At 40.1% G+C, this 26,589-nt stretch overlaps 1 protein-coding gene and 1 long non-coding RNA gene across 5 annotated transcripts in view; one reads left to right on the forward strand and one right to left on the reverse strand.

Moving 5' to 3' along the window:
• Positions 1-20,193: 20,193 nt before the first annotated feature.
• Positions 20,194-22,566, forward strand: LOC311430074. Its single transcript, XR_014688539.1, has 3 exons — positions 20,194-20,321; positions 20,970-21,228; positions 22,193-22,566. It is a non-coding gene; the product is annotated as an uncharacterized lncRNA (long non-coding RNA).
• Positions 22,567-24,741: 2,175 nt separating this feature from the next.
• GRIK1 (glutamate ionotropic receptor kainate type subunit 1) overlaps positions 24,742-26,589 on the reverse strand; it is a gene marked incomplete at its 5' end in the record, with an annotated part of 163,673 nt that continues 161,825 nt past the window's right edge. For all 4 annotated transcript variants that reach the window (XM_084532377.1, XM_084532376.1, XM_084532379.1 and 1 more), the window contains one exon: positions 24,742-25,229. In XM_084532377.1, coding sequence (XP_084388503.1) covers positions 25,074-25,229 — 156 coding nt within the window. In that variant the 3' untranslated portion in view covers positions 24,742-25,073. The remainder of the gene's footprint in view (positions 25,230-26,589) is intronic.

The raw sequence follows: 26,589 nt of genomic DNA on the forward strand, positions 1-26,589 counted from the left end.
TGGGATTTGATTTAGCAGAGTGATACAGAAATATACCAAAATCACAAGCATAACATAACAACTGCAGTATACAGTTGAATTGCAATACAGCTGTAATTCCCATCACCAGACTCTGTATGTTCACCATCACTGCGCTGGGTGTCCCCAGTCACTGACAAGGCACATGTGGGTTGAGATCAGCTCAAATGGTTGCTTTCTTCAAAATGTGTTTTATTTTTTGGCTGGTATAATACATTATGCTGGGCTGAGCCACATGGGCACTCCCCCCACATGGTGATCCGGCTGGCTCAGGAAGACATTGCTCTTTGTTAACTGTCTCTGAAACGTGATGACTCACTGGTGCAGCTGTCTTATCAAAAACCAAGGTTACCCTCCAGTTGCAAGAAAGTGTAACTTTTTTTTTAGGATATATTTTTCCCTGAGCTTATTGCTTTTGTTGTTGTTGTTTCCCTTTGAGCTCTCCTCCACTGTGGGGAGTGCTGGTGGGGCTCAGTAGGGCTCTCGAGTGATGAAAGAAAAGGCATTGAGTTGTATTTTGGAAAAATCAACTTACTGGTGTAGTTCCTTTTAGCATATTTTTAATATTAGAAAAATGTAATAACGTTAAGCTTTTAGTTACATTTCATTGTTTTAACAATTGTGTGATACATACAATACATTGTATTGCATTGTGTTAGTTCTTGTGAGTGCATTAGAGCCCTCAATCTTATTGGGCACTAGAGGTCTCTTATTTACACTTTTTCAAAAGACTACAGTTCATTTGTATGCTGAATACAGTGCTCATCACATCGCACTTGCTTGCTACTTTATTATTAGAGGTACATCGTGTGCTGCAGACCAAAAAATATTAGCACCAATTAAAAGTCCTAGTTATTGAATATTGTTCTTTCCTATACAAGCAGCAGCACAGCTTCACTAGAAGAAGCAAAGCATAAAAATCTCCTATTTGTCTTAAGGAAAAAGAGAGAGAGAGTTAAAAGACAAGGCAGTTTTTGTTATTTACTATGCCTTTGGGAATGGGGAGTCTAAAGTTCTCCTTAACTGGCAACAGAGTGTTGAGAATTTGAGCCTAGATAGACTTTTTTAGGTAATTGACTATGTAGCTATTCTTTCTGGTACATTGATAGCAAAAGAATAATTGAAGAATTTATCCGTAAAAGCATACATTTTGTCTCATAAATATGCCTCCATTTAATTTTTTGTGCATGAAAGATCTAGAGCACTCAAAATGCAGTAATACAAAGGAGAAACACACACTTGTAATAAATCCTCAGGCATTTGAAGTATATATTTGCTATGACTTTTATCATGCATTTGACATTTTCCTTCTGCCCAGCAACAGTTTGTTATAGCCTTTACTGCAAGAAAGATTGTCAGTGGGAGGTTATCAGATGCTAGAAGTGCTACTGCTGGAAGATGTCATCTGTAGATATTGCTTACATTTCTTCTCTTTATCTGTATTTTCCTCCTCTGTTCACCCCAGGGGAAGATAGAAAATGGATTAAAATTGATTGAGCTAATGAGTTTTGGAAAAAGTGCTGAAATATACATTTTCCATAAAACCACGAATGAAATGCATGCTGGCTGCAGTCTGCAGAGGGACTCTGAAAATAGAAATGCTCAGATGCAAATTTTTCCTGATTATCACAGGATAAAATTCTTGCATCTAGTCAGTGGCTCCTTCCATTGTGAAGCCCAATAACTTCTTGCAAGCATTAAGGACTGAAGCAGCAGTTTAAATTGTCACTTAAGTGATTATTTCTCTTTTATAAAGGAAGCATCTGAGGCACAAAAAAACAAGTCCCTTGCTCCCATGCAGGGAGTCTTTGGCAAAAGTAGGGTTATGATCTAAGTCCCTCGTCATAAAGAGATCCCAGTTAAGGTTTCTCATTTCTAACAGCTTTGACTGACTCACCAAGCATCTGTGCTGAAAACCTTCTTGAAGTCCAGTGTCCAGCAGCAGCTCAGTCCAACCCAAGAGCACATCCTCCACCTGTGAGGGTTTCTAAGACCCATGGAAAGGCCTGAACAGGCTGCTCTGATCCCAGAGCTGGCCCTGACTTGGGCAAGGGCTTGGACTGGAGATATCCCAGGTTTACCTGCCACCCAAATTATCTGCAGCACTCTGAGAGCTTTTCTGAGCACCACGGATGGCAGTGGAGGCTGCTCCTGCACCTGGCTGTGGTGGGGACAGAGTTGGCTTGGTGCTGCAGGCACACTGTGTCAGTCTGTGCCTGCCCGTCTGCACCTCTGCTCTTCTCTCTGGCTCCAAGATTTGAGGCAAGGTCAAAAGGAAAAAAACAGAAAAGAGAAAAAAAGAAAAAAGGAAAAAGGTGAAAGAAAAAGAAAAAGAAAGAGAAAGAGAAAAAGAAAAAGAAAAAGAAAAAGAAAAAGAAAAAGAAAAAGAAAAAGAAAAAGAAAAAGAAAAAGAAAAAGAAAAAGAAAAAGAAAAAGAAAAAGAAAAAGAAAAAGGGGGGAAAAAAAAAAAGAAAAGAAAAAGAAGAAAAAAGAAAAAAAAGAAAAATGATTCCTAAAGCATTTTATCTCAAGTGCAGTTGTCCTTCAACTGATAGTCATAGCCCATGGCAGGGCAACCTGGGATGATTTTCCAGCACTGGGCTATATTTGCCCTCTGTCTCTATTTATTGGTCTATAAAAGACTGATAAATTATACTTGCCTGCATTAGAAGTGAAGAGTTATTATTAAATTGCTATATAATGTATCTCTAATGAGATATTTAAAAAGAAGGGCAGAGATAAGCTCAACATAAATGCAGGGTAGGAGTGTTTACTCCATCCCACAAATATTTGTGTTTTTGCCTGTCTACATCAAAGCCAGCTTACACTGGGAAAATGAGAGCTACCAGCACAGCAACCCTGAGCCTGGGGCTTCGCAGGTAGCCTGGTGGTGCCACCTCAGATCCTGCTGGGACAGGATCCCTGCAGACAGCCCAGTGCCGAAGGCATCTGGACCATGGGCGCTCAACCACATCAGAAAGGAGACCAGGCTGACGGCACTGCAGGATGGCTGGATGCTGAGGTGCACATGCAGGTGTCCCTACCAGTGTCTGGGGACAAGTTTGAACATGAATGTAAATCACAAGTTCCTGAGCGAGGCTGAGCACTCCTCTCAGGCTGCTGGCCACTGTGAGGTAGGGCAGAAGTGGGTTGAAGGACCAGGATGCCCATCCTGCAGCACATGGAAACAATTCAATGGGATATCAACACTGATTAGACCCTTTTCTCTTTCCTTAAAATTACGGATGTGGCAAATCTCTGCCTGGCACCCTGCGTGAAAGATAACTGATCAATAAGCCAAGGCTGCATGCTGGGATGCTGATGTTATCCGCTATTTGTACTACTCGGAGCGCTGACTTCAGAGGCTTGCGTTCTTGATTCGCTGAGTTGGTAGCTGCATTACAAGTCTCTTCACGTTTTTCCAGTTAAACTAAATGACTATTATTTCCTCCTCCTCCCTCCCCCACCCGGCTGTTGTTGTTTAATTAACCATAACATGCTGCTCTTCAGTGGGTGTTTGTTTATAGCTAGATAAATGTCAGTAATATGCTGTAGTGTAAAGTCTTTTAACTGGGAATAGTCAATTTTTTTAACAACTACTTCTAATGTAAATAGGAAAAGTTGGTTAAAATCTATTTTTCTGATGCCTTTTCTTAATATTTTAATTTTTTAAAAAAAAGAAATGTGCAGCTCAAATTGGATGTGAAACTTTAATCCCAAACTGAAACCATATGTGACAAGAAAAGAAGATTATGTGGATTTCTTGTAGCATTTTATCAAGAGGTTTAGTTCCCTAGAAATTCAGATCACATCTGCATTTCTCAGCTTTTTATTTTCCCTCTTTTACTTACTTTTTAAGCCTCTGAGAAGACATAGGCAAAACAAGGTCATGCCCAGCAAGACAGAGAATACAGACATAGGCTGATTACTTTGATTTCTGATACCTGTGTTCAGTTCCCCCAAAGTAAGTTAAATATCTTGAATAACAAATAATTTACTTTGCTAAAAGTGCCACTGGAGCATATCCAAAAGCTGGTCTCTAAGTGTTTTGTAGTCATTTCTCCAAAACCATCTTTATTTCAATAGTCTTTTATGTAAGAAACACCTGAATTCACTTTGTGTGTGTGGAATGCCGTAGATAGTTGATAGACATTTGGGACACAAGGTATTCTAGCATATGCCCTTTCCTGGTCAGGAGTAACAGGACAATGGAAGAGGTTTAGGGCTCCCCTCCCACTAGATTGCAGAGACCTGGGACACAGATCCTGAGGGTGCAGCTTAGTCCAATGTTCAGAATACAAATATTCCTGCTTAAAGAAAAGCATATTTAAAAAAAAAAAAAAAAAAAAAAAAAAAAAAAAAAAGATTTTTTTTTTTTTTAAAAGGAAGAAAAGGAAAAGAAAAAAAAATAAGAGTGAGAAACAGAGAGGAAGGTTGGAAACAATGGCAAAGACAGAATGGGATTATAATGGTCAAGGACACTGAACTACATTTTACCCTACGGTAAATCAATAGACTTCTCCAGGCTGCCCAAAGTGCTGCTGGCAGTCTTTCTCCATCACACACACTGCGCCTGTCTCCTGTGGCTCCCTGTTTGTGGCCAGGTCGAAAGGCAGGCTGAAAGCAGTCCTTGCCTGAAAAGCACCTCCAGAGGCAGCAGATTTGTCAGTCTGAATCCCAAGCTACATCATTTTACTCACAGTAACGGCAGTGACCAGTTGGAAATCAACCGGGGTGCAAGCACACATCGAGGGGGGCTGCTCTGCAGAGAATATGGCCCAGATGTGGCTGGACTGGGGGGTCTCTGCCTGCAGCCTGGCAGTGGGGCATCTCAACTCCACATCATGTGGGCTGTGTGCCTGAGAGCATGGCCAGGACAGGGCTGCAGCCAGACAAACCTCACGGGGATTGTTCTGATCCTGAGCTGTGTTGGCAGGGTTGGTAGCTAGGTCGCAGATGAAGCATCTCCAAGTGCAGGGCTTTGCAATGTTCCTTTTTTTCTCAACTTGTTAAAAAATTGAATTTTCTACTGTGAGTTTGTTCCTGTTTAGGAATGAAGGCAATCGCTACATCTCCTTATAAGCTTTCAGCCTGTTTTGCTGGTTTTTTTTTTTTTTTTTTTTTTTTTTTTTCTGTCTTACTAGGCAGTATTGAAGAACTGAGGAATATGGGCACCAAAATCAATTCGTCCGAACAAGACATCTCTAATTGTTCTGTAGTGCTTATCCAGGCTCATTCCCTCTCATGGAAACATGCTGAGGGCATTTCTGCCTTGCTGAACAGCCACAGAGCAGCACCCTGTGACAACATTGCCATGGGGTGTTATGCTATGGGGCCAGGTTGTCTCAGAGTTGGTTCAGGGACCTGCCATCCTATATCAAACTATGGGGTCTGGATCAGCTTCTGGCTGCCTAAAAAGCTGCTGTATTTTGTGGATATTTTGTATGTTGCATAAACATAACACTGTTCTACTAGTTGTAGATTAAATCTGGAAGATTTATTGTCTGCATTGTCTCCCCGAATCCCTATGCTGAGATTAGATATTTTAATCTTTTTTTTGGTCCCCAGTCCCCATTTTATCAACAGAAGTCATAGACGTTCACCTTGGGGGAGACATTCTTTTTCTTAAAACCATAAAGTTTAAATGGGGAAAAGAATACAGAACAGCAAAAACAAGCTATCATTGCTATCAGATGTCACAGGAAGAAAACATGACTTGCCCAGTGTCACTTGGAAAACATGTGGTGTAGCTTGCTGTTCCATCCAAATCTATCATGTGATTTTCAGCTTTTCACAATACCCCTTTTCTTTGCCTGTTTTGTTTGTTTGTTTGTTTGTTTGTTTGTTTTACTTGGTGGCAATCTGTATGTTTTGAAACCGGAGAGGAAAAGTATATTCATGATTTATTTTGCAATAGTATAGAGTGTAAATACAAGCTATTGCCTTCATGTACATTTATATTTATTGGCTGTGTGAAGTTTAACATGTCCCAGATTATAGCTGTAAGAGCCACTGAGAATGATCTTGGTCCTAAAAAAGTGTGAAAAGTAGAAAGGCAAGAGCTGGCAGCCAACACGCAAGGATTTCCATTGGGAAATACACTCTGTTTTCTATCACTTACTTCTATTGAAACTATCTCAGGCCAGAAAGAGTTGTTTTTCCAACATAATAATTTCTAGTCATTTTTGTTTTCATTGCATGAAAAAGCTCTGTTGAGACTAGGGAAATACCAGCAAACCCCACCGACAGCATTGCCCGAGCCTGGCTAAAGTAGTCCCAAGTAAGAGAGAAGCCGCCTCCGCTGCTCTTCTCAGAAGCGCTGGCCGATTGCTCTGCTCTGACCACCTGGGGTCACTTCCATGAGTAACATACAGGCCAGAACCTGAGCTTCCTGCCGATTTTGTTGTTTTTAGGTTAAGGAATGTTTTCTCTCTGCTAGCTATCATAGAATCATAGAAACATAGAATATCCTGAGTTAGAAGGGACCAATAAGGATCATTGAGTCTAACTCCTGGCACCACACAGGTCTACACAAAAGTTTAGACCATGTGACTAAGTGCACAGTCCAAATGCTTCTTAAACTCTGACAGGGTTGGTGCAGTGACTGCTTCCCTGGGGAGCCTGTTCCAGTGTGCGACAGCCCTCTAGGTGAAGAACCTCTTCCTGATGTTTAGCCTAAACCTCCCCTGCCTCAGCTTGACACCATTCCCGTGGGTCTTATCACTGGTGACTGAAGAGAATAGATTGGTACCTGCCCCTCCACTCCCCCTCATGAGGAAGATGTAGACTGCGATGAGGTCTCCCCTCAGCCACCTCTTTTCCAGGCTGAACAGGCCAGGTGACCTCAGCTGCTCCTCATATGTCTTCCCCTCTAGGCCCTTCACCATCTTTGTAGCCCTTCTCTGGACACTCTCCAACAATTTAATGTCCTTCTTGTACTGTGGTGCCCAGAACTGCACACAGTACTCGAGGTGAGGCCACACCAGTGCAGAGCAGAGCAGCACAATTACTTCCCTCGACCAACTAGCAATGCCATGTTTGATGCACCCCAGGGTACAGTTGGCCCTCCTTGCTGCCAAGGCATACTGCTGGCTCATGCTCTATCAACAGAGCATGGGCTGATGAGTCTGAAGGCCATGCTGTACACCAGCTGTGCAACTTTCTAGCAAAAAGAATGCTCCACGTTGCAGGAGATGACATGCTACTACCATCCATGCTGCTGCTCGCCAACATAAAGCTGCAAGAAAGATGGGGAAGAAAAAAGTTGTTCTCATTGCAGGATAACAAAATCTGCCTCTCCCTCTTTTGTTGTTGTTGTTGTTGTTGTTTGTGTAATAATTTAAGGCTGGGCAAAGGCATTTTACAAGGTGTTTGCCATAGGGTTGGGGTATACCTGCAATCGGCCCTTCTGTACCACTGATGAATCAGGAGTGACTGTGCAAAGATAGTTGAGAATGAACAGACAAGCTGTGAGAGAACATCATCATGGGGACATGTTGTGGCAGAAGCTTCTGAAGATGATGACCCCCAGAAGAAGCAGAGGGTGAAGGCAAGGGTCTGGTCAAGGCGTCTGCCCTGCAATGAATGGTTTGTAGCCTCATGCTCTTCTTCATTGCAATGAATGGTTTGTAGCCTCATGCTCTGCTTCGTTCTTCTGTTTTCCGCCTGAAAAAAAAAGGGGAAGACCAACCTGCATTTCATGGAAGCACTATGGCTGCAGCCATTTTGTGTCTTAAGTTCCTCTGTCCCACCACATCCCAAAGCAAAGGAGGAAAAAAAAAAAAAAAAAAAAAAAAAAAAGTGAGTGCTCTCACTTCCAGTGTTGTGTGTGTGTTTTTTTTTTTCTTTTTTTTTTTTTCTTACCAAAATAAGACTTTCATATGTATGAAGCAAAATATTTTGTGTCCCTTTACAAAAATCAACTCAGATACCTTTTTAAAGTCATCTTATAAACAAAGCAAAAAATAATTTGGAAGATGTCTAAATGACTTTGCTTCTTGAAATTCCCTTTCCTACACTAGCCAAAGTTAAAGAAATATTCATTTGAATCCAAAATGCATTTTTGATGACCAAACTCCACACAGGAAAATGGAGAGTGATCCATTAAAAGGATTCAGATGGTAGGATAAGGAGTCTCACATGAATAATGCAGACAGATTGGTCTTTAAGAGACACATTACCTTCTAATTTCTGAAGCAGAGTTTCAGTCATTGAGTTATGTGATGAAATCTCTCTTTTCCCAGCATCTTTGTACCCATAAACAGGAGATTTATCCTTCCAAATGGTGAAGCATTCTCTCAAGTGCTGCTCAGTATTAACATAAAGGACTCCCCATTAATATTTTGGGAGGAGAGTTAGTGGTTTCTTTGGATATCACAAGCTAAGAACATTAGCCAGGTGGGGCTTGGGAACAGACATGATATCTTTTATTAGACAAACTGGTACAGTTGGGAAAAATAAAAATGTTTTCTGGCACACACTGGCTGAAATGAAAGCAGCAAGTTTCAAAGTGAAATACAGAGTGGGAACAGTTGCTCTGAGTTTAACTGGTTGTCTTGGTGGTTAGGCTGTCTGAGACAGAAGGTAAGAAGCAAGGAGTAAGGGAGGATTTTGGTACTAGGAAAGGCAGCTAAGGACAGAGGAGGAGAAGGAGGAGGAGGGAGTTATCACTTGTAGAGCCCAGAGGGGCTAAGGAGTGACTGCTGAGCTCTAATGTTTTCTGAAATCACAGCAATAGAGTGGTCTCTCAAGGAATCAAATACTTTTATCTTACAAGAAACTATTGAGTTTCATAGTTTATTTATTTATTTATTACATTTTTGGATTTCTTTTTCTTCTCTTTTCTGCCTTCCTTTTCTTTCCTTCTGTCAGGCCTTTCAAAGTACCAAAAATGAACGATGCCTACAAATTCTCCCCAGTGTTTAGAAAAATTCTTATCTCTCCCTACATCTTTCGCACCTGTAAAAACTCTCTGTCCCCAGAAACATTATTGGCACAAGGTAGAAATTTGGAAGAGAGAGAGAGGGTAATTTTTAAATGAAATTTCTTTGAATATGATTTTTTTTTTTATTAGCAGCTGGAAAAATATTGAATAAAAAGAGTTGGTTTTAAGAGCTAAACTAATGCTGCTATAAAAGCAGAAGTAGGGAGTTAAAGGCACCGATAGCAAAGAGAAGCACATGCATGTTTAGAGCCACATATGTGCATACTTACTGTGTGTCTCACATCTGAGTCATCACCATGTTCCAGCACAGATCACGCACATTTGGGGCTGTATTTAATTCACCTTTCTTCCAGGGGCTGTTCTGTTACTGGAAGGTGAAATGACAATTATACATGTATAGGGTGAAGCCCACATGAAATTTCTCCCCCAGACTGGTTAGTCTGCCCAGATGTCAGCAGCCACCCATGTCCCTTGCTGCTGCAGTGACCCCAGCTGCCAGGCAGAAAGGGAGATGCAGACAAAGCCCTGCACAGTGCCACAGCAGCACCAGGGGGGCACAACTTCACGCTGTGTGCACACACTAAAACACCCATGCACACGTGTGCTGCCATCTCTCATGTTCTATCCTGGCAAGGGGAGCTCTGCAAGTATTCCTGCTCAGGTTCCATGTGCCTAGTCTGTCTTGTTGAATGGGCACTTCATAATTTTAAGTAAGGAGGTCTGCTAACAGATACGATACTCTTCAGGGGGGATTCATGCACTCCATCACTTTTGAAGAAGAGGGTGCTGCTTAGTGTAAATAAGAGTGATGGTAGATGTTTTTTCAGACCTGTGCTGCTCATCTATTTGTTTACTGAAGCATCAATCTAAACTAGAGGACTTCATTGATGGATGTAGCACAACCATGCCTGTCTGTATGATACAAATTATATATGATACAGACTTTATTTAACATATATCTATTTTCTTTGTGCATGTTAGCTATGCTCTTCTCTTTATTTATTTAAGGATTTAAATGAGAAGACAAATGAGTTTGGACAGTCCTGTGAGACTTTGCTGTTCTTAACTTTGATTCTTGGCTCTGACACAGATCTCTTATGTGACCTTGATCAAATTGCTTAACACCTCTGAAATGGGTTACTCTCTGTAAATTAGTGATAATAGATTTATCTCTGCTTTCACTTTCAGCTTCTATTTTAATTGGATGGGAAGTGTCCTTTGCTTTCTTTGGTTCTATATTTTACTCAGGAGCAGTGTTTAGAGTAATGTGACATGACTTCTGCTGAAGTCTTTGGTAGTCTTACACTACTATTAAGACTGGGGACTGGTCAGTTCAGTTTAAATAATGTAAATGACAAGTGCTTGAAAATTTGATATGAGTGACAATTACATTTTAATTCTCTTTGAGAAGGATTTTTTTTTTATGCATACCTATTTTAATAAAAAATTGTAAATTCATGCTTCTGCCTAAGCTGGAGAAATATTCAGGTTTGAAGTGCCAAATTTCTAAGATGCTATTATCAATCACAGCCTTTCTGATCTTGCCAAAGCCAGACAGAAAATCTCAGGAGTAACCCCTCTTTCATGAAATTTGTAGACCAGTTTTTCAGCCTCTAAGAGGTTATGGGAAACTGCATGTCTAACAATAACTATTACCTCTGAGACTTTTATATAACTGCAGGAACTCACAGTGCTCCATTTGCTATCTTAGGAATAGTTTAGGGTCTTTCTTAGGTCATTAGTTGAGTTGTGAAATCATATAGTTTTTTGCAGTCACTTTATGTGTTTATATTACTGGAAAAAAATATTTGAAACCTCCTTTTCTTTTTTTTACATGACAGTGTTGCAGACTTGTTTAGTATCCTCAGTTGCTCAATAGTGAAGAGCTCAAAGGTCACTTTGACATGTGGAGCTAGACATGGAAAGGGCAAGATTTGAGTAATAATGAAGATTTCTTGTCTTGTTCAGAAATTTACTGCATGCATCTGTCCCTGTATCTGCAATATGTTTTGCAATCAAAAATAAGACTGAAATGCTTTTTTTTTTTTTTGCCTTTTTTTTTTTTTTCAGTGATAACTACTTCCATATATTGCTTTTCATAAGCAGCTTGAGGTTGATGTTATCTTCCTTTATTCCCATGGACCTTCTTTAGTTTATGGGATTAGATTTTTGACCCAGGCACCCTATTTCTTTTCCTTTACCCATGATTTCATCTGCTGTTGATTTAATCAACGTGATAATAATAATAACAGCAACAAGACTTCCTTTCTTAATGTTATATCCTAAAGAAACCCTTAGAAAACCCTTAATGTTCATAGTTCTCCCCAGAAAGTGGACTGCCCTGAGGCATTTAGGTTTTTCTTTGTCTGGAGGAATTAAAGATCAACATCTGTCAGGAATATGAGGATGTCTGTAGCTCTGCTTTGGTGCAGGGGAACTAAATGACCTCTCCAAGACTCTTTCTAGTTCAATTTTCTGTCTCCACCACATAGCGTTGCAATATGTCTAGAAAGAGCAGAAAAGATCCTGCATATAAATATCCTATTACAGTACACTTTTTTCAATAACACTTGAAAGGTCAGATTTGAAGGGAAAATCCCCATGCAACATTTAACTACTGTGTTGCTATTGATACATTAATCTCCTATGTATGCTTTAAAAGATAACAACAAAGAAAAAGCAGGAAAAAAAAAAACACAGGTGTTCAATAGTAGCATGAGGAACCTTGGACATATGTTCACCAAGGGCAGAAATTTAAGGATTTTGAAAAAAAAAAAAAAAAGTCTTACCCTGTAGAAGTACTTCATAGACAGGAAAACTCTATTTGTGCTTGGAATCACCTGGAAGTACATGGAACCACTGAAGTAAGGATAACAGGTGTCGGTCAATGGTCATAAAGCCAAACATGTAAAAGAACAAACGATTACAATTTCTTGTGTGCATACTAAGCAAAAGTTTCTCTCCTTTCAACCAGTGCTGCATGTTATAATATTTCTTCAGATGGTATAGCTGGGAGTAAATCTAGCAGGCACTGCAGAATTGGTTGTCTTCATCTGCTCTTTCATCTCAGTGGTTAACCTTAATCTCAGGAATATCCACTTTTTTTTTTTTCCTAGTTTCAAATGAAAAATAATATTAGCCTTTAACTAGCATGGTATGTGGCTACTACAGAGATGATAGATTTCTTAAATAAATATAGAAGTCCATTCATTTATTAAAAAAACACTCTGGCTAAATTGAATAAACATTGATCGTCTATTAATATTAAGAATGACATGTCTTGCTAATGTTTTGGCTATGGATTGGCATCATTGTTTACTGACATTTTGAAACAGCATTGCAGAATAGATGATGTTCAAATCTGTGTCTGAAAAACCCACCATAATCTTTCTGCAGAGAACTTCAGGGGTCAGGAAAACAGAAAAAGAAAGGATGAAGAGCTATAAGACGAGACGTACAGCAAGTTTAGCAACTCATTTTACCTACTTTATATGCATTTTGTATAAATCAAAGGTCACACTTTGAGTCTATGTTAAATCATCAAATAGCTGCTTTCAAAATGTCAGCAATTCATTGCACAAATAGTCTGCCAAATAATAGTTAATCAAGTATAAATGGCATGCAGATTCTCATGTAAACTTTGGGAAAATTGTTAACCTCAGCTAAATGTAGATAATATTTTTCATGGAAGTCACTTCATACTCTTGCCTTGGCTGATTTAGTCTGGGCACAGCTCTGCTGTAAATCACTTCAGAAATGTGGATTATACTGAAAAGACATGTTTGATCTTATTAACATAACTGTACCTTCTATCCTGTATCTGGGAGTTCCTTGCTGCATGAAAGCAGCCTCTTCACAGATCTATATCACGAGTTGAGAGAATACTTTGGGTCAAACCTTTAAAGAGAAAGTATTTGTGTAATGACCATAAGCCTGGATTTTCCCCCATATTTCACAGTAAGCAGAATGACATACAAAGGAGTTGACAGATTCTCTGGTTACTTCAAAACACATCCCTTAAGCTCTTGACAAGACCAGCTTTCCTCCCATTTGCACTGAGATTAGCTGTTATGCCACCTGCCCCTTTCCTTCTTCCCTTTTTCTTGCCAGTGTGTCAGCTCCCTTCTCCTTCACTTTCCTACCACATTGGTTCTGTCAAGGCCACTTCATTTTCACTCTGTTTTCTTTATAGACAGTTGACCCCCACCCCCACCCCCACATCCCAGCCCAATTCAGCCCAATTCAGCCCAGGGATGAAGAGACATGTAAAGGGAAATCCAGCCATCCCTCTTCTTCAAGGAAGTGCAATGAAGGCTGGATGAAAAGTATGGTGCTGAGCCATCTTTACACCCAGACCATGACCCATTTCTTTTCTCTTGACTGGATTTTTTTTTTTTTTTTCTGATGGAGAAAGAAAGGTTAAGAATAGGCTTGGAGCTCACGTACTGGAAATGCACAATGCTTTCTGGTGCAAAGGCAGTGGAGCATGGACTCTCCTCAATGCACTCATGGTGTTTGTTCCTTCTCTGACAGACATTCTGCTCTCTCAAGCCAATGTGCTTCATGCCTTTCTTTGCTTGGCGGCTCTGCCCAGTGCTTTGTGTCTCCAAATCTCCATGGGAAGTTTGTTTCTCGCTATTTTAAGGAAAGCTCCCTTGCATTCTCTTAAGGTTTCGAGTCATAATGTCTTTTCAGTCCATTTTTCCTGTCACACTTGTGCCCTGTAGCTACACTATGAACCTCTACTGTGATTTATACATGCCCTAATTTATGGTCATTAGTTAGCTATCAGCGTGAGCCACTTTTACTTCAGACCACAGCAACACTTCGATCCTGACCACTTATATAACAGACCTAGGGTCAGGTGACTCTTCTGGGGCAGCTTTTTTTTCTGTTCTCCTCTAATTTCTTCCCCCGTTAGTCTTGAAGCACGGTCCCCCCAGCTGGGTACAATACTCCAGCTAGGCTCTTACTGGAGCCAAGCACACTAACTAGAGAGGTGCCAGTGTCTCTCTTGCACATGCACTGCCATGTATCCAGCCTGGTATGTTTGCATTCTCACACAGCACTATGAGCATAGTCAGCTGTAATCCCCTGATCCTCTGCAGAGGACACATTTTTTCCACTGCACACACATTTTTTCTCTGTTCTCTGTAGGCAGCTGGTTATTCATATGCTAGGGTGGTGTTTTACATTTGTCCTTAATGAATTGCTTTCAGCCAGTGTCAGAGGAACTTTTCAACCTAGCAAGATCCCTCTGAATTATGATCCTGCCCTCCGGAGAGTTTGTTGATACTCCAGAGTTGGGCTACTCTGCAAATAAGTTTATTATCTTTCACCATTCACATTATTTATGGAAAAGGTGAATTGATAATAAAATCCTGAAAATATGTTTTGACATTTTGTTCAGCATCATACATTCCCAAAGAACTGGTTCCTTGGGACTGCAAAGGAGACGCAACCAGTCTTGTATCAGACATATGACCCATTAGGTGTATGAATGAGTTTGTTCTTCAATGACTAAGAATAATTTATCCATAAGCTTTTTGCCTGCTGTGACACTGTGGCACACAAAAGTGGTTCAGTAATGTGTGCTATCTTCCATAGGATAATGCTGATGAACTTACAAAATGAATGTGTTGATGTGAGTTTACCATCTTTCTTAATATCACATGATGTCATTATAAAAAATTTTGGACCCCTTATCAGCTACTTTATCTTCAAGCATTTTTGTAGAACAGCTGAATATGTGCCATCCAGGCAGTCTGCATAGTGTAGAAACAATTTATATTTTACTTATCAGACTGAACTGTCCACCACCCAGAAGTCTATTGAATTTCAATCCTATAAGATGCATTTCTAGTAATTAAAGTTGGTTAAGCCTTGCTGGAAAGCAGTACTGGGTGGGAAAGGTATATGTCCATCCTGCAAAATAGTCACATGTAGAAACAAAGAAGTTAAGCTAGTGTTTCTGCATAATTCAGCACTGTGTAGGTATGTTAGTTCTAGCAGTAGTATACAAATTTGAATTTGCCTCCAGTTGTGGTGCTAGTAAGTTCTGTAGTGGCATGGGCATCCTTCTCCAGTGGCCCTTCTGAATGTCTTAAGTTTGCCTTCTTGGGTCCGTACCCCCAAAAGACAGTCCAAGAGCAAAAGCCTCTTCAGCCTCACTACTCTCTACTTTGCAGTAGTAAGTACCATAACCTGCTGTTATGAATATTTGTTTTCAGGATAGTATATGCTCCTGAGGTAGACCAGTGTATTTTCTACTGTTATTCCAGTTTTTTCCAGCCTTTAAATTTTGTAAAAAGTCATTCGTGTAAGCTGGGTATATTGGTGATACTCTGGTAACTATCTGCAGAGATAAAGCTGAAAGCAATATAAATAATTAATGTTTTTCTCCTGTTGAATGCCTTTTACTTAACATTAGCTGTCATTAAAACCAATAGAAGAGATACAGAACAGAGTGAGTTACATTTACTGAATTTAGCCTTTAGATAACTGTGTCAAATAGGTCTTGTTAATTAGGTGTTGCATTAAGACAATTTTGATTATGGCAGCTGTCACTAAGGGCTGTTGTTAAGGATTGTCTTCCAGCTCCTTTTTCTTTATAGGCAAGCATGTCTCAACATTAAGAATACCACTGTGCTGGCTCTTAGGTGTACAGCCAAGCTTTGTGTGGTTTTGTGGAGATGTGGGTACTTTGGATGCTAAGAACAGAAACTGGAAAAGATAATTTAGACATCAATAATTGGACAAATTTGCTGTCTTTAATTAAACAATCAGATAAAGCTTTATATCTGACTTTATATCACTGCACTATCTGGGGGCCTTCTAAATGGATTGCAGTTATTGTGCTCCAGATATACCCTGATAACTTAGACATCTAGAAGATTACCTTGCAGGGTTCAGTCTCTGACCGGGGTGATGTTTTTTTATAGGAAGAAAGAGAGATAATAGTTTGGGAAGAGAAGGGACAGTGACAGCATGCTGGAAAAGCTTTTCTCACGCTTCAAAGCATCCCCTAGAGACTCTCAGACTCTGATTTAATCATCACAGGAAGATTATTTAATCTATCATTAACCTGGGTTTAAGTTTTTAAAAAACAAGCAATCCATTTATTTTGAAAGGGAAGCTGGGAAAGAAGAAAACAAGCATGTCTGTAAAGAAAGCTATCTTTTCTGGGTGACATCTTTTTGACAAGATAAGCATCAGTCAAATGTATGGGAAACTTAATCCTTGTACTTTCTCTTCCCTCTTAGAAAAAGCAAAAAGCCACTCACTTTCATTGTTGTTCTTGTGAAGATGCAGATTCACCAGTGTGCACAATGACTTTTTAAATGAATGGCAACCTACTCAACTCCTCCGAGTGGGAAATCCTCTGGGAGGATTTGCAGGATACAGATGTCCTTTCCATCCTTCTGCCCCCGCCCGTGAGGGACTGATACCCAACCTCCGTGAGCAGGCCATTAATCTGACATGAAATCTGATTGAATGAAACGGGGTAAATCCCTGTTGGATAACAAAATGCTAGATTAGCAGTTAGCAAACCTTGTGATTAGAGAGATTAACTGCTAAAGACATCATTCTTTCAAATGTAAAGCCTCCATTTTCATTTAGAGTTGGTAGTCCATGAAAAACTACTGTGCTAGCAATTAAGAAACAGTAAACATACTGACCTGCAGAAGGGTGAATGAAACCTAAGGTAACTTTGGCAGCAGTATTTCTTGCTCTTTGCTTGTTAGGCACCCCATTTTTCTTCCTCTGGGCATTTAAAGCTGTGTCCTCTCAAGAGACACTGTTTTCTTTAAAGAGAATGTGACTCAGTGTTGGCTACAAGGAACAGAACTCATTCTTTTTGTCATTAGGTTTGTTTCATTAGGTATGGGACAACAGCTTTAAAGCAAAGACGTGCAAATGGCTCCAAAGATCAAAGGCTTCCCCACAATTTTCTGAGCTGCCTCCTGGAAATCTACCACGGGACATTAAAGGTTACAGTGGTCTCCCCTAGTGGCACTTGCAAACTCTATAATTTAAAAAATAATTATTGAAATATGATATGCACTTCAATAGGCACCATTAAAGTAGTCAGCTAATTTAATTCAATATGGACATTATATTTAGTTTATGCTTTGAGATGGCAAGCAGGAGCTTTACAAAACATCCTATACTTTTTTTTTTTTTTTTTCTTCAACAGTGCTGCATCTCTTTCTAAGTGTCAGCAGAGAGTCCAGTGCTCTTCTGCTCTAAGCACATCTGCATAAAACCTGAAAATCTGATAACTATCAAATGAAAGGGGAATACCAGTATTATGTCAAAACCTGAAATGAAAGCTTTTGGGGATACTAGTGTTTATATCAATTCCCTTTCTTCACAGAATAAAGATGATTAAAAATGAAAAGAGGAAATGCAGATCAGGAAAAATAAATAGGAAATGTATTAGGGACACATTTAACAGGTAGCTTTAAATGTGATCTCTCACATTTCTCCCTTTCCAGAGACATGATAGGTAAGTAATTAGAGTTAAGCTAAATCACACTAAGAGGTGTCCTCTTGGGGTAAAAAAATAAAAAAATCAAAATATATATATATATCTCGGTTTAAGCAACTTCTTTTGAATATTCTGCTGGGATTGAACTGCATCTTTGGGCATCCAAATCCTTTTTAAACAGTGTGGCTTATACTTGATGCAATGAAGGGAGACTCACTAGATTACCTTTCATGCTCAGACCTGCTGAAACTAACACATCTTTTCCCCTATGCAAACAGGAAGACTTAACGTTTCATACAGTGTGACTAAAGCACTCTGGACAACACTCAGAGTAGTTTCTCTAGTTGGTATTTTCAGCAGTCTGGTGCTTTGTGCATGAGTAAAAGCCCATGGGAGGAAGTTTCAACCCCATCTGTGGATAAAAATTTTCCACTGTTGCTGCTTGGGAATGAAGGAGTTTGCTACCAGCTTGCCAGAACAAAGCTTTCAGTCTTTGTCACTTCCATTGTCATCCTGTACCAAACAGAAACCCATCTCCCTGCAACATTTTTTTTCTCCCTCCACTTGTGCTAGTTTGCTGCACCCCTTCAGAAGGTTAAAATATCATCCACAGTGCTCTCATCTGGTTCTGCCTCACTGTTTTTTAGATCTGAATATTTCTTTAGCCTTGTAGTTTGCAGGAAGAGATGGTAGGCAGCTCAAAGATAAAAAACATGTCTGCTTTTAGGATATCTTAATAAATCACTTGAAAACACCTGAACACTTCTGTGGCAGTGTTGATTTTTCTCACAATTTTCAGAAAAATATGATGCTTTTGCTGGGGGTACAAGATTTTCAGCAGAAAACCAAGCACCAAAACCACAAAAAAAAGGATGTGGCAACTTGCATGCTGTTGCTTTGTAGAAAACTCAGCGTTGGAAAAAAAAAAAATAAATCCAGGCCTCTTACAGTGTCTCCTTTAGTATATATTTTGTAAGTAAAGGAGTATGATGTCAGTTGTGGGCAGAACACAAAGGAGGTATAATGAGTCAGCTTATGAGTAACAGGGTTATTTGAATTGTTCATCAGTCTGGATAACAACTCACCAGGCTGGAGCTCACTTGCAAGTAGAGAGCAGACCAGTTAGCCTTGTAAATGTGTGCCATCTTATTCTGCAAAGCTCAGTAACATCCCAGCTTTTAGCACTTTATCCAATCCTGGTAATTCCCCTTATAGTTTTCAAGGTGAGGAGTCCCCCCTGCTGTAAATATTTTTGGGCTATTGATAACAAAATTCTCGTTTGATATTGGGGGTCTTTTCCAACCTTAATGACTCTATGTTTCCTGTAGCAGGATATTATTCAGCTGTAGTGTGTATAAAGGCAGTTTGCTGACTGCATTGCCCCATATTGTCTAAAGTTTCTGGGTGCTGTCCCCTTGCAGGACCTCTGCCTTGAGCTGTGTTAAGGGCAGGAGAGCTCCAGGCTTCCTGGGAGTCTGGTTCCTGGAAGATATACCCAAGCCCCCCTTTGCTTTTGGAAATCTCGTCTAAAGATGTGTAACGCATAAAGCAACGTGGGTCTTTCTGAAGCAAAAAACTAACCGCTTCCAAGCAGTACCTTATCTGAAATCACTGGGGAGTGGAGAAGTATTTTGGGCTGCTGCACACTTGTATGCATTTCAGGGAGGACGAGCACAGCGTTATCTGGTTCAGGTGTTTCTGTAATTGTGATTCATTAGTATAACACACAGCATTCCGTGTCTAGCACCTGCGTGCTCCTGCTGGGATGGTGTCAGTGCTCTCTGCTGTGATATGAAATGTACGGCTCTACTGGCTAGTTCAAGATATTTTTCTCCTCCGGTAGTCTCTTTTCAGCGTATTTCTTGGCCTCTACAGCTCTGAAGGTGCAGTTGCAAGTAGCCTTTAAATGACCCAGGAGCATAAGCAGCATGCTGAGTTTTATCCATCCTCTCAGAGAGGGATTACCCACATGTTCCCAATGACACATGACTGTTCCTCTCTTACCGAAGAGCCATTTCTTGTCCACTGTGAGGGAAGGGGAAGAATAAGGGCACTCAGCACAGATTGCCACAGGGTGACAACTGTAAAAGGTGCATAAGGACTAGACAATTTTTAAGGTGGCTAGCTGTGTTTAAAAGCCTCCTATGGTGAGGATGGAGGAGTGAGGTGCCTGTCCCTTCTTTTGGCACTCGTAGGGCTGATATGTATTCAGTGTTGCATACTGTGGGTGAGCATCCTCATTTGCCATATGCACAGCTACCTGTGAGAGCTGATGCAGTGCCCAGGGCTCAATGGGCAATTTGTGGAATTTGAGGTCTTTGTATCTGTGGTTTTCATTATTAAGGGTCAGGCTGGAAACCCAGCTTTCCCCCATACCTCAGCTCATCTGAGCTGAAAACTGCCATGTGTGAGGCTGCCCCATGCCACCAGCTCCAGGTCCGGGCACATCATGAATGCATGGCCCAAACATGGGTCTCATCTCCCAGGCTGTGCAACTGCTGTCAAAATCTAGAAATGCAAGAGTGAGTTTTATGTTTTGCCACTGATAGCTATGTAACGATTGTGCTAATGATAACAAAGCTTGAATTGAAGGAGGTTACAAGAGGCAAATGGGAATCAGAATGCATCAGCAGGAAAAAAATATGCATCTCTATCAATCGATTGAGCTGAAATAAAATTGCAGTTGTTTGACAGCTGTAAGTGATTTATCTTTAAATAGCAGCAGCTCTGATCCCTGAGAAATCGTGACTCCTGCAAGCCTGGCAGAGAGTAATTAAGGGACAAGCTCAGCAGTCAATAAATGCCCCATGGGATTACAGGTTCACAGCAGACCCACAAGATGTAGTCCTCTGACAAAGGGTTCAAAAGGTAATAAGCTGATCCTCATTTGTTTTGCAGTAGCTTATTAATCATAGTATTGGGCTGGGCCCTGTGCACACAACTTAAACAGTTGCTTACATATTTCCAATATTTTTTCTTTTCCACTGAGCTTGCCTTCCCACTTTCTCAAGAATGTTGATGGATGTTAAATTACCCTTACTAAGACCACAGATTGGTGGTGGGAAAGATCACTTGACATTAAAACTAGGCCATTTCTGGAATGAAACACATTAAAGCTATTCAACAGCATCAGTCAATATTGTATTTCTCTTTTATAAACAATGAGGATGTATACCTGCTGCTGCCAAGACAGAGATCTGATGAGGATATTTGCTTTCCTAATGGATAATCTCTAATCAGGCTTCCCTTGTGCTGCATGCTGCCATGCAGGAAAATAGGCAGGAAAAAATATTTGTTGGGATATGGTGAAAAGGTCACAGTAATCATATTTGCTACCATGTCGATATGTAAGATTGCCCTGTGCTCATCCCCCCCCTCCCTCAGGACAAAATAACTTTCTCAGTCATGGCATGAATTTACAAGCAGCATCTGAAACCAAGGAAAATGTTTCTAGTGACACAGAAACGAAGATGCTTTAAAAAGGTGGGGGGTTTTTTGTTTGTTTGTTTTATACAGAAAGTGAGAAGAGCAGGATGGCTGTGAATGGACTGTTCGTGCCTGTATGTGGAGCTGGGACCTGTCTGTGAGTGGCGTTCCGGCAGCCTAACCAGTGACCTGAAGATGTTTTTGAGGAGGGTGGAAAAGGTCACAGCTCCAAATGAGAAGAGCACTTAGCTGAATCCTTAAATACCACTGGGATTTAAACTGATCCCTAAGCCTCTTCCTCAGCTGCAATTTTAACTAGCTGAAACATCAAATATTCTGTTGAATCAAGGTGAGAGATATGGTGGTCTCAATCTCCCATGCATGTGTCCTTCAGGTCCAGAGGTGGAGGCAGGACAAGATCACCCCTGGCCTGAGGCAGGAGCAAACACTGAGAGCAGGTGTCCCTCAAATTCCTTCACTGTCTCATATTAATCCTTTCCGTAGTTTCTTGAAAGAAAGACAATTAGTGAGGGAGTCACAGGCCATGACAGTAGTGACATAAAAATATCAAGAGAGGAAACAGAGCAAGGGGTTGGGTGTGCGTTGTGTAACTGCTTGGAAGTTTGGGGGAAGCCACAGCTCATCAGGTAGTTCACACATCAAGTCCACCCAAGCTTTGGGGAAAATTTATACTGGAGGAGATTTTATAACCCTTCATAAACCTGCATTCCAGGAGATGGAAGGGAAGGGCACAGATACACATATGGATGTGTTGCTTCATGAAATCATGGCAGGCTAGTTAGCTCCTTTGCTGTAACTATAGTTTGTTAAACTGCCATCTGAGATTAACACACAAACTTCCTGATACACTGTGACTCTTTCAAGCTACTAAAAAGGAAAAAAGGAAATTAAATATGCTCTATTTATTGTTTCCCCAGGTATTTCTTCTCAGACAGCAAAGGCAGTATCTTTTTTTTTTTTTTTTTTTTTTTTTTCCATCTTTTTTAAGGGGTGGGCCACTAATGTGAAAGCTGAAATTGAAAAAGCAACTAAACAAAATACTGTCTCTTAATTTCCAGAAAGTTTTAGTAGATTTTTTAAAAATGGAACTTGGAATTCTTTAACCTCAATATCTTAGGCACAGAAGAATGTCCCTTTAAAAAAAAAAAAAGGGAAGAGGGGGGCTGATCATTAATCTGTTATCACTTTGAACCTATTCATTTAAAAATATCTTAGCTAAAGACTGTGGATGGCAGAGTGATAGAGTTACTCAGACTGAAAAATAATAACTTGCTTTTCAATCATGTTCTTAGGACATTACTGGTGGTCTGAAGTGCCTGTTTGTAACCTGAAGATGACATAAATAAAAGAAACTACCTTCAGAAGGATGAAGACACCTTACCATAAGATCCTCTATGAGCTCTCAGGGCCAGGGGCTGTTTTTCTTAACTATTGCTTATCAACCCAGCTTGTTACTATAGTAGGCAACAGACCAAGGTTCCCAAAAGCAAGCATTGATTTGAGAGTTTTCTACTGTTGTCACTGAAAAAGAGACTATTCTCCTTGCTTTCCCAGAGGCTGACTGCTGTGAACCCTCAGACAAACTCAGGGAGGACAGATACAGTCCAGAGGAAATGCTGGAAAACAACAATAATAATTCCTGTCTTCAGCAGAAGGAAAAGAATAATCTAAGGAGTTCGGGGCCAGGCAGCTTAACTCCAGGTGCCTGGCAAACACTGGCATATACTTCATAAATAATTGGTTGGAAATGAGCAGGAGTTAATATGAATGTGTCAATCCTATCTGATGAATTTCCTTTAGCAGCCTAAGGGGCCCTGTGGATGAGGGAAGGGCTTCTCCATCTCAATTTTAATAAGCCTTTGATCCTGTCCTGTGTGACATTTTCATAAACAAGTAGGGCAAAAGGCCAGATGACATACACCAGACATATTCTGTCTGGTAGCCAGGAGTGTAAAACTGTCCTATTAACTGTCAGAGCCTCACTGCCAAAATAGGAGGAGGATCTTCAGGGATCTGTCCAACATCTGGATCTTCTTTAAGGTTGGTCTTTAGTGAGTGTGACAAAGGGGACAAACTGAAACACTGGGGAAACTGTGGTTAAAAAAAAAAAAATACACTTATGAATGGGCATGGCCCTAAGCTTGTGCTGAAATCATCACTGCCTGTACCGCAGAGGGCTCACTTGCTTTACCCAGTTCAAGCAAGCCAAATCTCATCACAAGGTGTATGAGCAATGGTGCTACCTTCGAGGTGCATGAAACAGTTTTTCTGCCCAGCTTCACATGGATTAGACTTTAGGTGGAAGAGCACATCTAGTTTTGGGCATTCTGTTTTGAGAAGGACATGGACTAATAACAGAGAGCATTGGGCAAAGCAATGGTAATAACGTGAGTTTTAGAAAAACTGACCCCTGTGGAAAGGCTAAGTGAACAGAGGTGTCTCCTAGCCTATAGTAATAATATAAAAATGTATCACTTCTCAAGTAGAGCTTTAGTAAGAAATACCATTCTTTTCCATTCTTTTTCAGGTTGACCTTGCCATGCAAGATCACCAGGGGCTGCACAGGGCAATGGTGTAAGGCAAAGGTGGAAGAGAGATTTCTCCACTCGTCAGTTCCCACATTACTTTCTGCTTTTGCAGAAGAAACAGCCAGGGATACAAGGCAAACATAATCAGTGGTAAGCAGTATGTTCCCTGGGGGAATACAAGAAGGACAATAAAACTTAACATTTTGCTGAAGCACCTGCAAGATGAACATTACCACAATTAGAAGCAAGTTGACATGACTGGGGCTCACCCAGCCCCACATGCTGTGCAGAAAAGCAGTCAGTGGCTCCTGTCCTCTGGTTCCCCTTTTCCAGCCTTTCATTAGGACCAGAGATGGTTGTAGTGTTGGGACCAACCTGGGCAGACCATACCCTTACTCAACCCAGCAAGTAGGATGGCAAGATTCTGCTGCCCATCCACAAGGCACAAAGGCACCGACCCCCAACATCCACCCTCATCCCTTGCAGGGCATCCATGGGAGTACCTGAATTTCTCAGGTTTTCTTCTGCAGGCAGCCTCAGAGATAAGCAGCTGGCACCAATAAAAGCCCTGGGAGCAAAAGAATTATCAAAAGGAAAACATAATAAATATAAACGTACCTCACCTTACTCTAATGTAAAGGCACCGCTATATGGAGGAGGGATGTGGGAGCCTGATACTCCCACAGTGCTCTTCAGACAGATTTTTTTTTTTATTTTTTTATTTTTAAAGACTTAATTTCTTCTTCCCAGTTAAAATATTTTGCTGGTGTCCCAAGCTGCAAAAATGGCTTCAAGTCCTGAGCATTGGCTCTATCTCTGTCAGATGTGTTATATTTCTGGTCAAGGTTTGTTGGAAATTGAATATTCTGGGCTCTAATTTCTAAAGAGATTTTTATTTTGAAGTCAAGAATCAATTTATTGGTATCAGGAGCTGGAAGATACGGCACCATGACAATGTCAGTGTTGCCTTCACCTGTTCACTGATAATTATTTCCGTGATTTTATTTTTGCCTTTTGAACAACTAGCACCTGGAGACACGGCATTACCAAATAATCTCATTTTAAAATAAATGAAAAAGAAAGGAGATAAGGGAAAAACAAGTTTGTCACAGATGAGAACCTGAGGAGTGTTCTTTATAGCATCAGAGAAAAGTAAAAATAACTCACAGTATATACCTTAGTGTTAAAAACATTTTTGTACTCATTGTTTATGAGTTAATTGCATGATTTTTTATTTTGATTGTCTAGACCCCAGTTTCTAAACAAGTGTGCAATCTTTTATTCAAAAGAAATAAAAAGATACCACTCCTAGATTATTGGAAAAAAGATCCCTGTCTCTTGTTTATTTATTTATTTAGAAAGCACATACAGCGATGCATGGGGAGGGGAAGAGAGATGCAAAACAGGTGAGCATACAAATCCATCTCAGAAGAAATAGTGAGACACTTCCCAGGTGATTAGTAGTACATCAGTCTATGTGAGCATTTAAACTGTTGTACCTCTAGATTAAAAAAAGAAACCACAGAGAATTTCTGAAGAACAAGGTAAATGTCTATATTTCAGAAATCCCACCACAATCAACTTGTAGGCAACAAAGTTTTTGTTCTGTTTTTGTTCCTGATTTTTCCTCCGAGGGGCCTCTTGCTCATGCTATGGTTTCTTTCCTCAGTGTCCTCCTCTGGTGACAAGTAAGGATACTTGTGAATGAAGACTTCCCCTTAGTTCTTGACCTTTTCTTTAACTTCTTCTGATGCTTGAGTGAAATGCCAAGCTCCTCCATTATAGCATTGAAAGAAAGACACTGGTGGAACATGAAAATTGCATTAGACACTTTTCACTGAAGACAGAGTTTGACCATACCCTCTGACCAAATTGTGGCTCTTAGAAACAAGGACTTCATCTCTCAAAGACAGGATCAGAAAGCTTCTCTGGTGAGTTCTGCCAGCCTTTAGTAAGTCTCTAATGTATAGTAGGTAAAGTCTATAAGTCAGTTTTCTTGCCTAACTTGACTTTACTGAAATTAATTTAACTTTGGTTTAACTAAAGCTGATTATGAATGCTTCTGAAATTCTACACAGATGACTGTGATATTTTGGTGGCTTCACATCATAAAACTTACCCTTTTTTTTTTTTTTTTTCAGCAGGTAAATCTCCTCCTGACCTTAAAAGCAGAAATAGTTTCTTTTAAAAATCCTTATCCACCCCTAAATTATGAATACTAAAGAAGACAAACAAATATTTCATTGTGATTTAATTATTTTCTCTTCATGAAATTAATAAGCAATTCCAAATACTTTTTCCTCGTTGGAATGAATCTTTTTCAAATATTGTGTATCAGAGAAAGAAGAGAAATTACCACAAGAATGAGGTAGCTGAATAGTTTAGAAAGCAAACAGAAATCTTTTTTTCTTTCCACTATCACAACATTAACAAAAACATTTTGGATAAATGGAAAAATCTGTTAAAATCTATTGCTAGAATAATTACTTATAACACAAAAAGCACAAAGAATCTTTTAAGTGGAAGTATCTAGCAAGGCAAAAGATTGTTCCATGCAAATATGTATAAATAGATTATTTATACATAAAATGAAGTGATGGTAGCAGTGTGAAACAAAGCTTTAAACACCTTACCTCCACCACACTAAATAAATCCTCCTACCAGACCCTTTCTAGAACAGTAGGACTGCTCAGTTTTAACACAGCTGGTTAAAACAACAGTTCAACAGTTCTTGTCAACAAATGAGAGCAACAGCACACAGACATGGTTCTTTGCATCAAATACAAATTCCCTTCTACAGTGATACCAATGCAAGGAGAGTTGTGTTCAGTCTTTAACCACTAGTAACTCAATGGTGATCTCTACTATAAAAAAAGAAAAAAAAAAAAGAAAAAGAAAAAAAGAAAAAAAGGGGGGGCGGGGAGGAGGAGAGAGAGAAAAGAGTAAAAAATAGATATGTTATTGAAGAGGAGAAAATCCAAGCTTTGTACTAGCCAGCTGAATTCTAGTGGAATTCAAATGCAAAAGAGACTATGAGGTATGAGGGTAGCCTGGATAAAGGTTAGGTCCCTTGTATAAGGTAGCAAAGGGATTCCTGAGTGGTGAACTCCACACTCTGCACTTCTTCCAGTCCAGTAGAAACCCTCTGGGTGGAGTGTGTA

Source organism: Aythya ferina, assembly GCF_964211825.1.
Source record: "Aythya ferina genome assembly, chromosome: 1".
In the NCBI taxonomy this organism is placed as follows: Eukaryota; Metazoa; Chordata; class Aves; order Anseriformes; family Anatidae; genus Aythya; species Aythya ferina.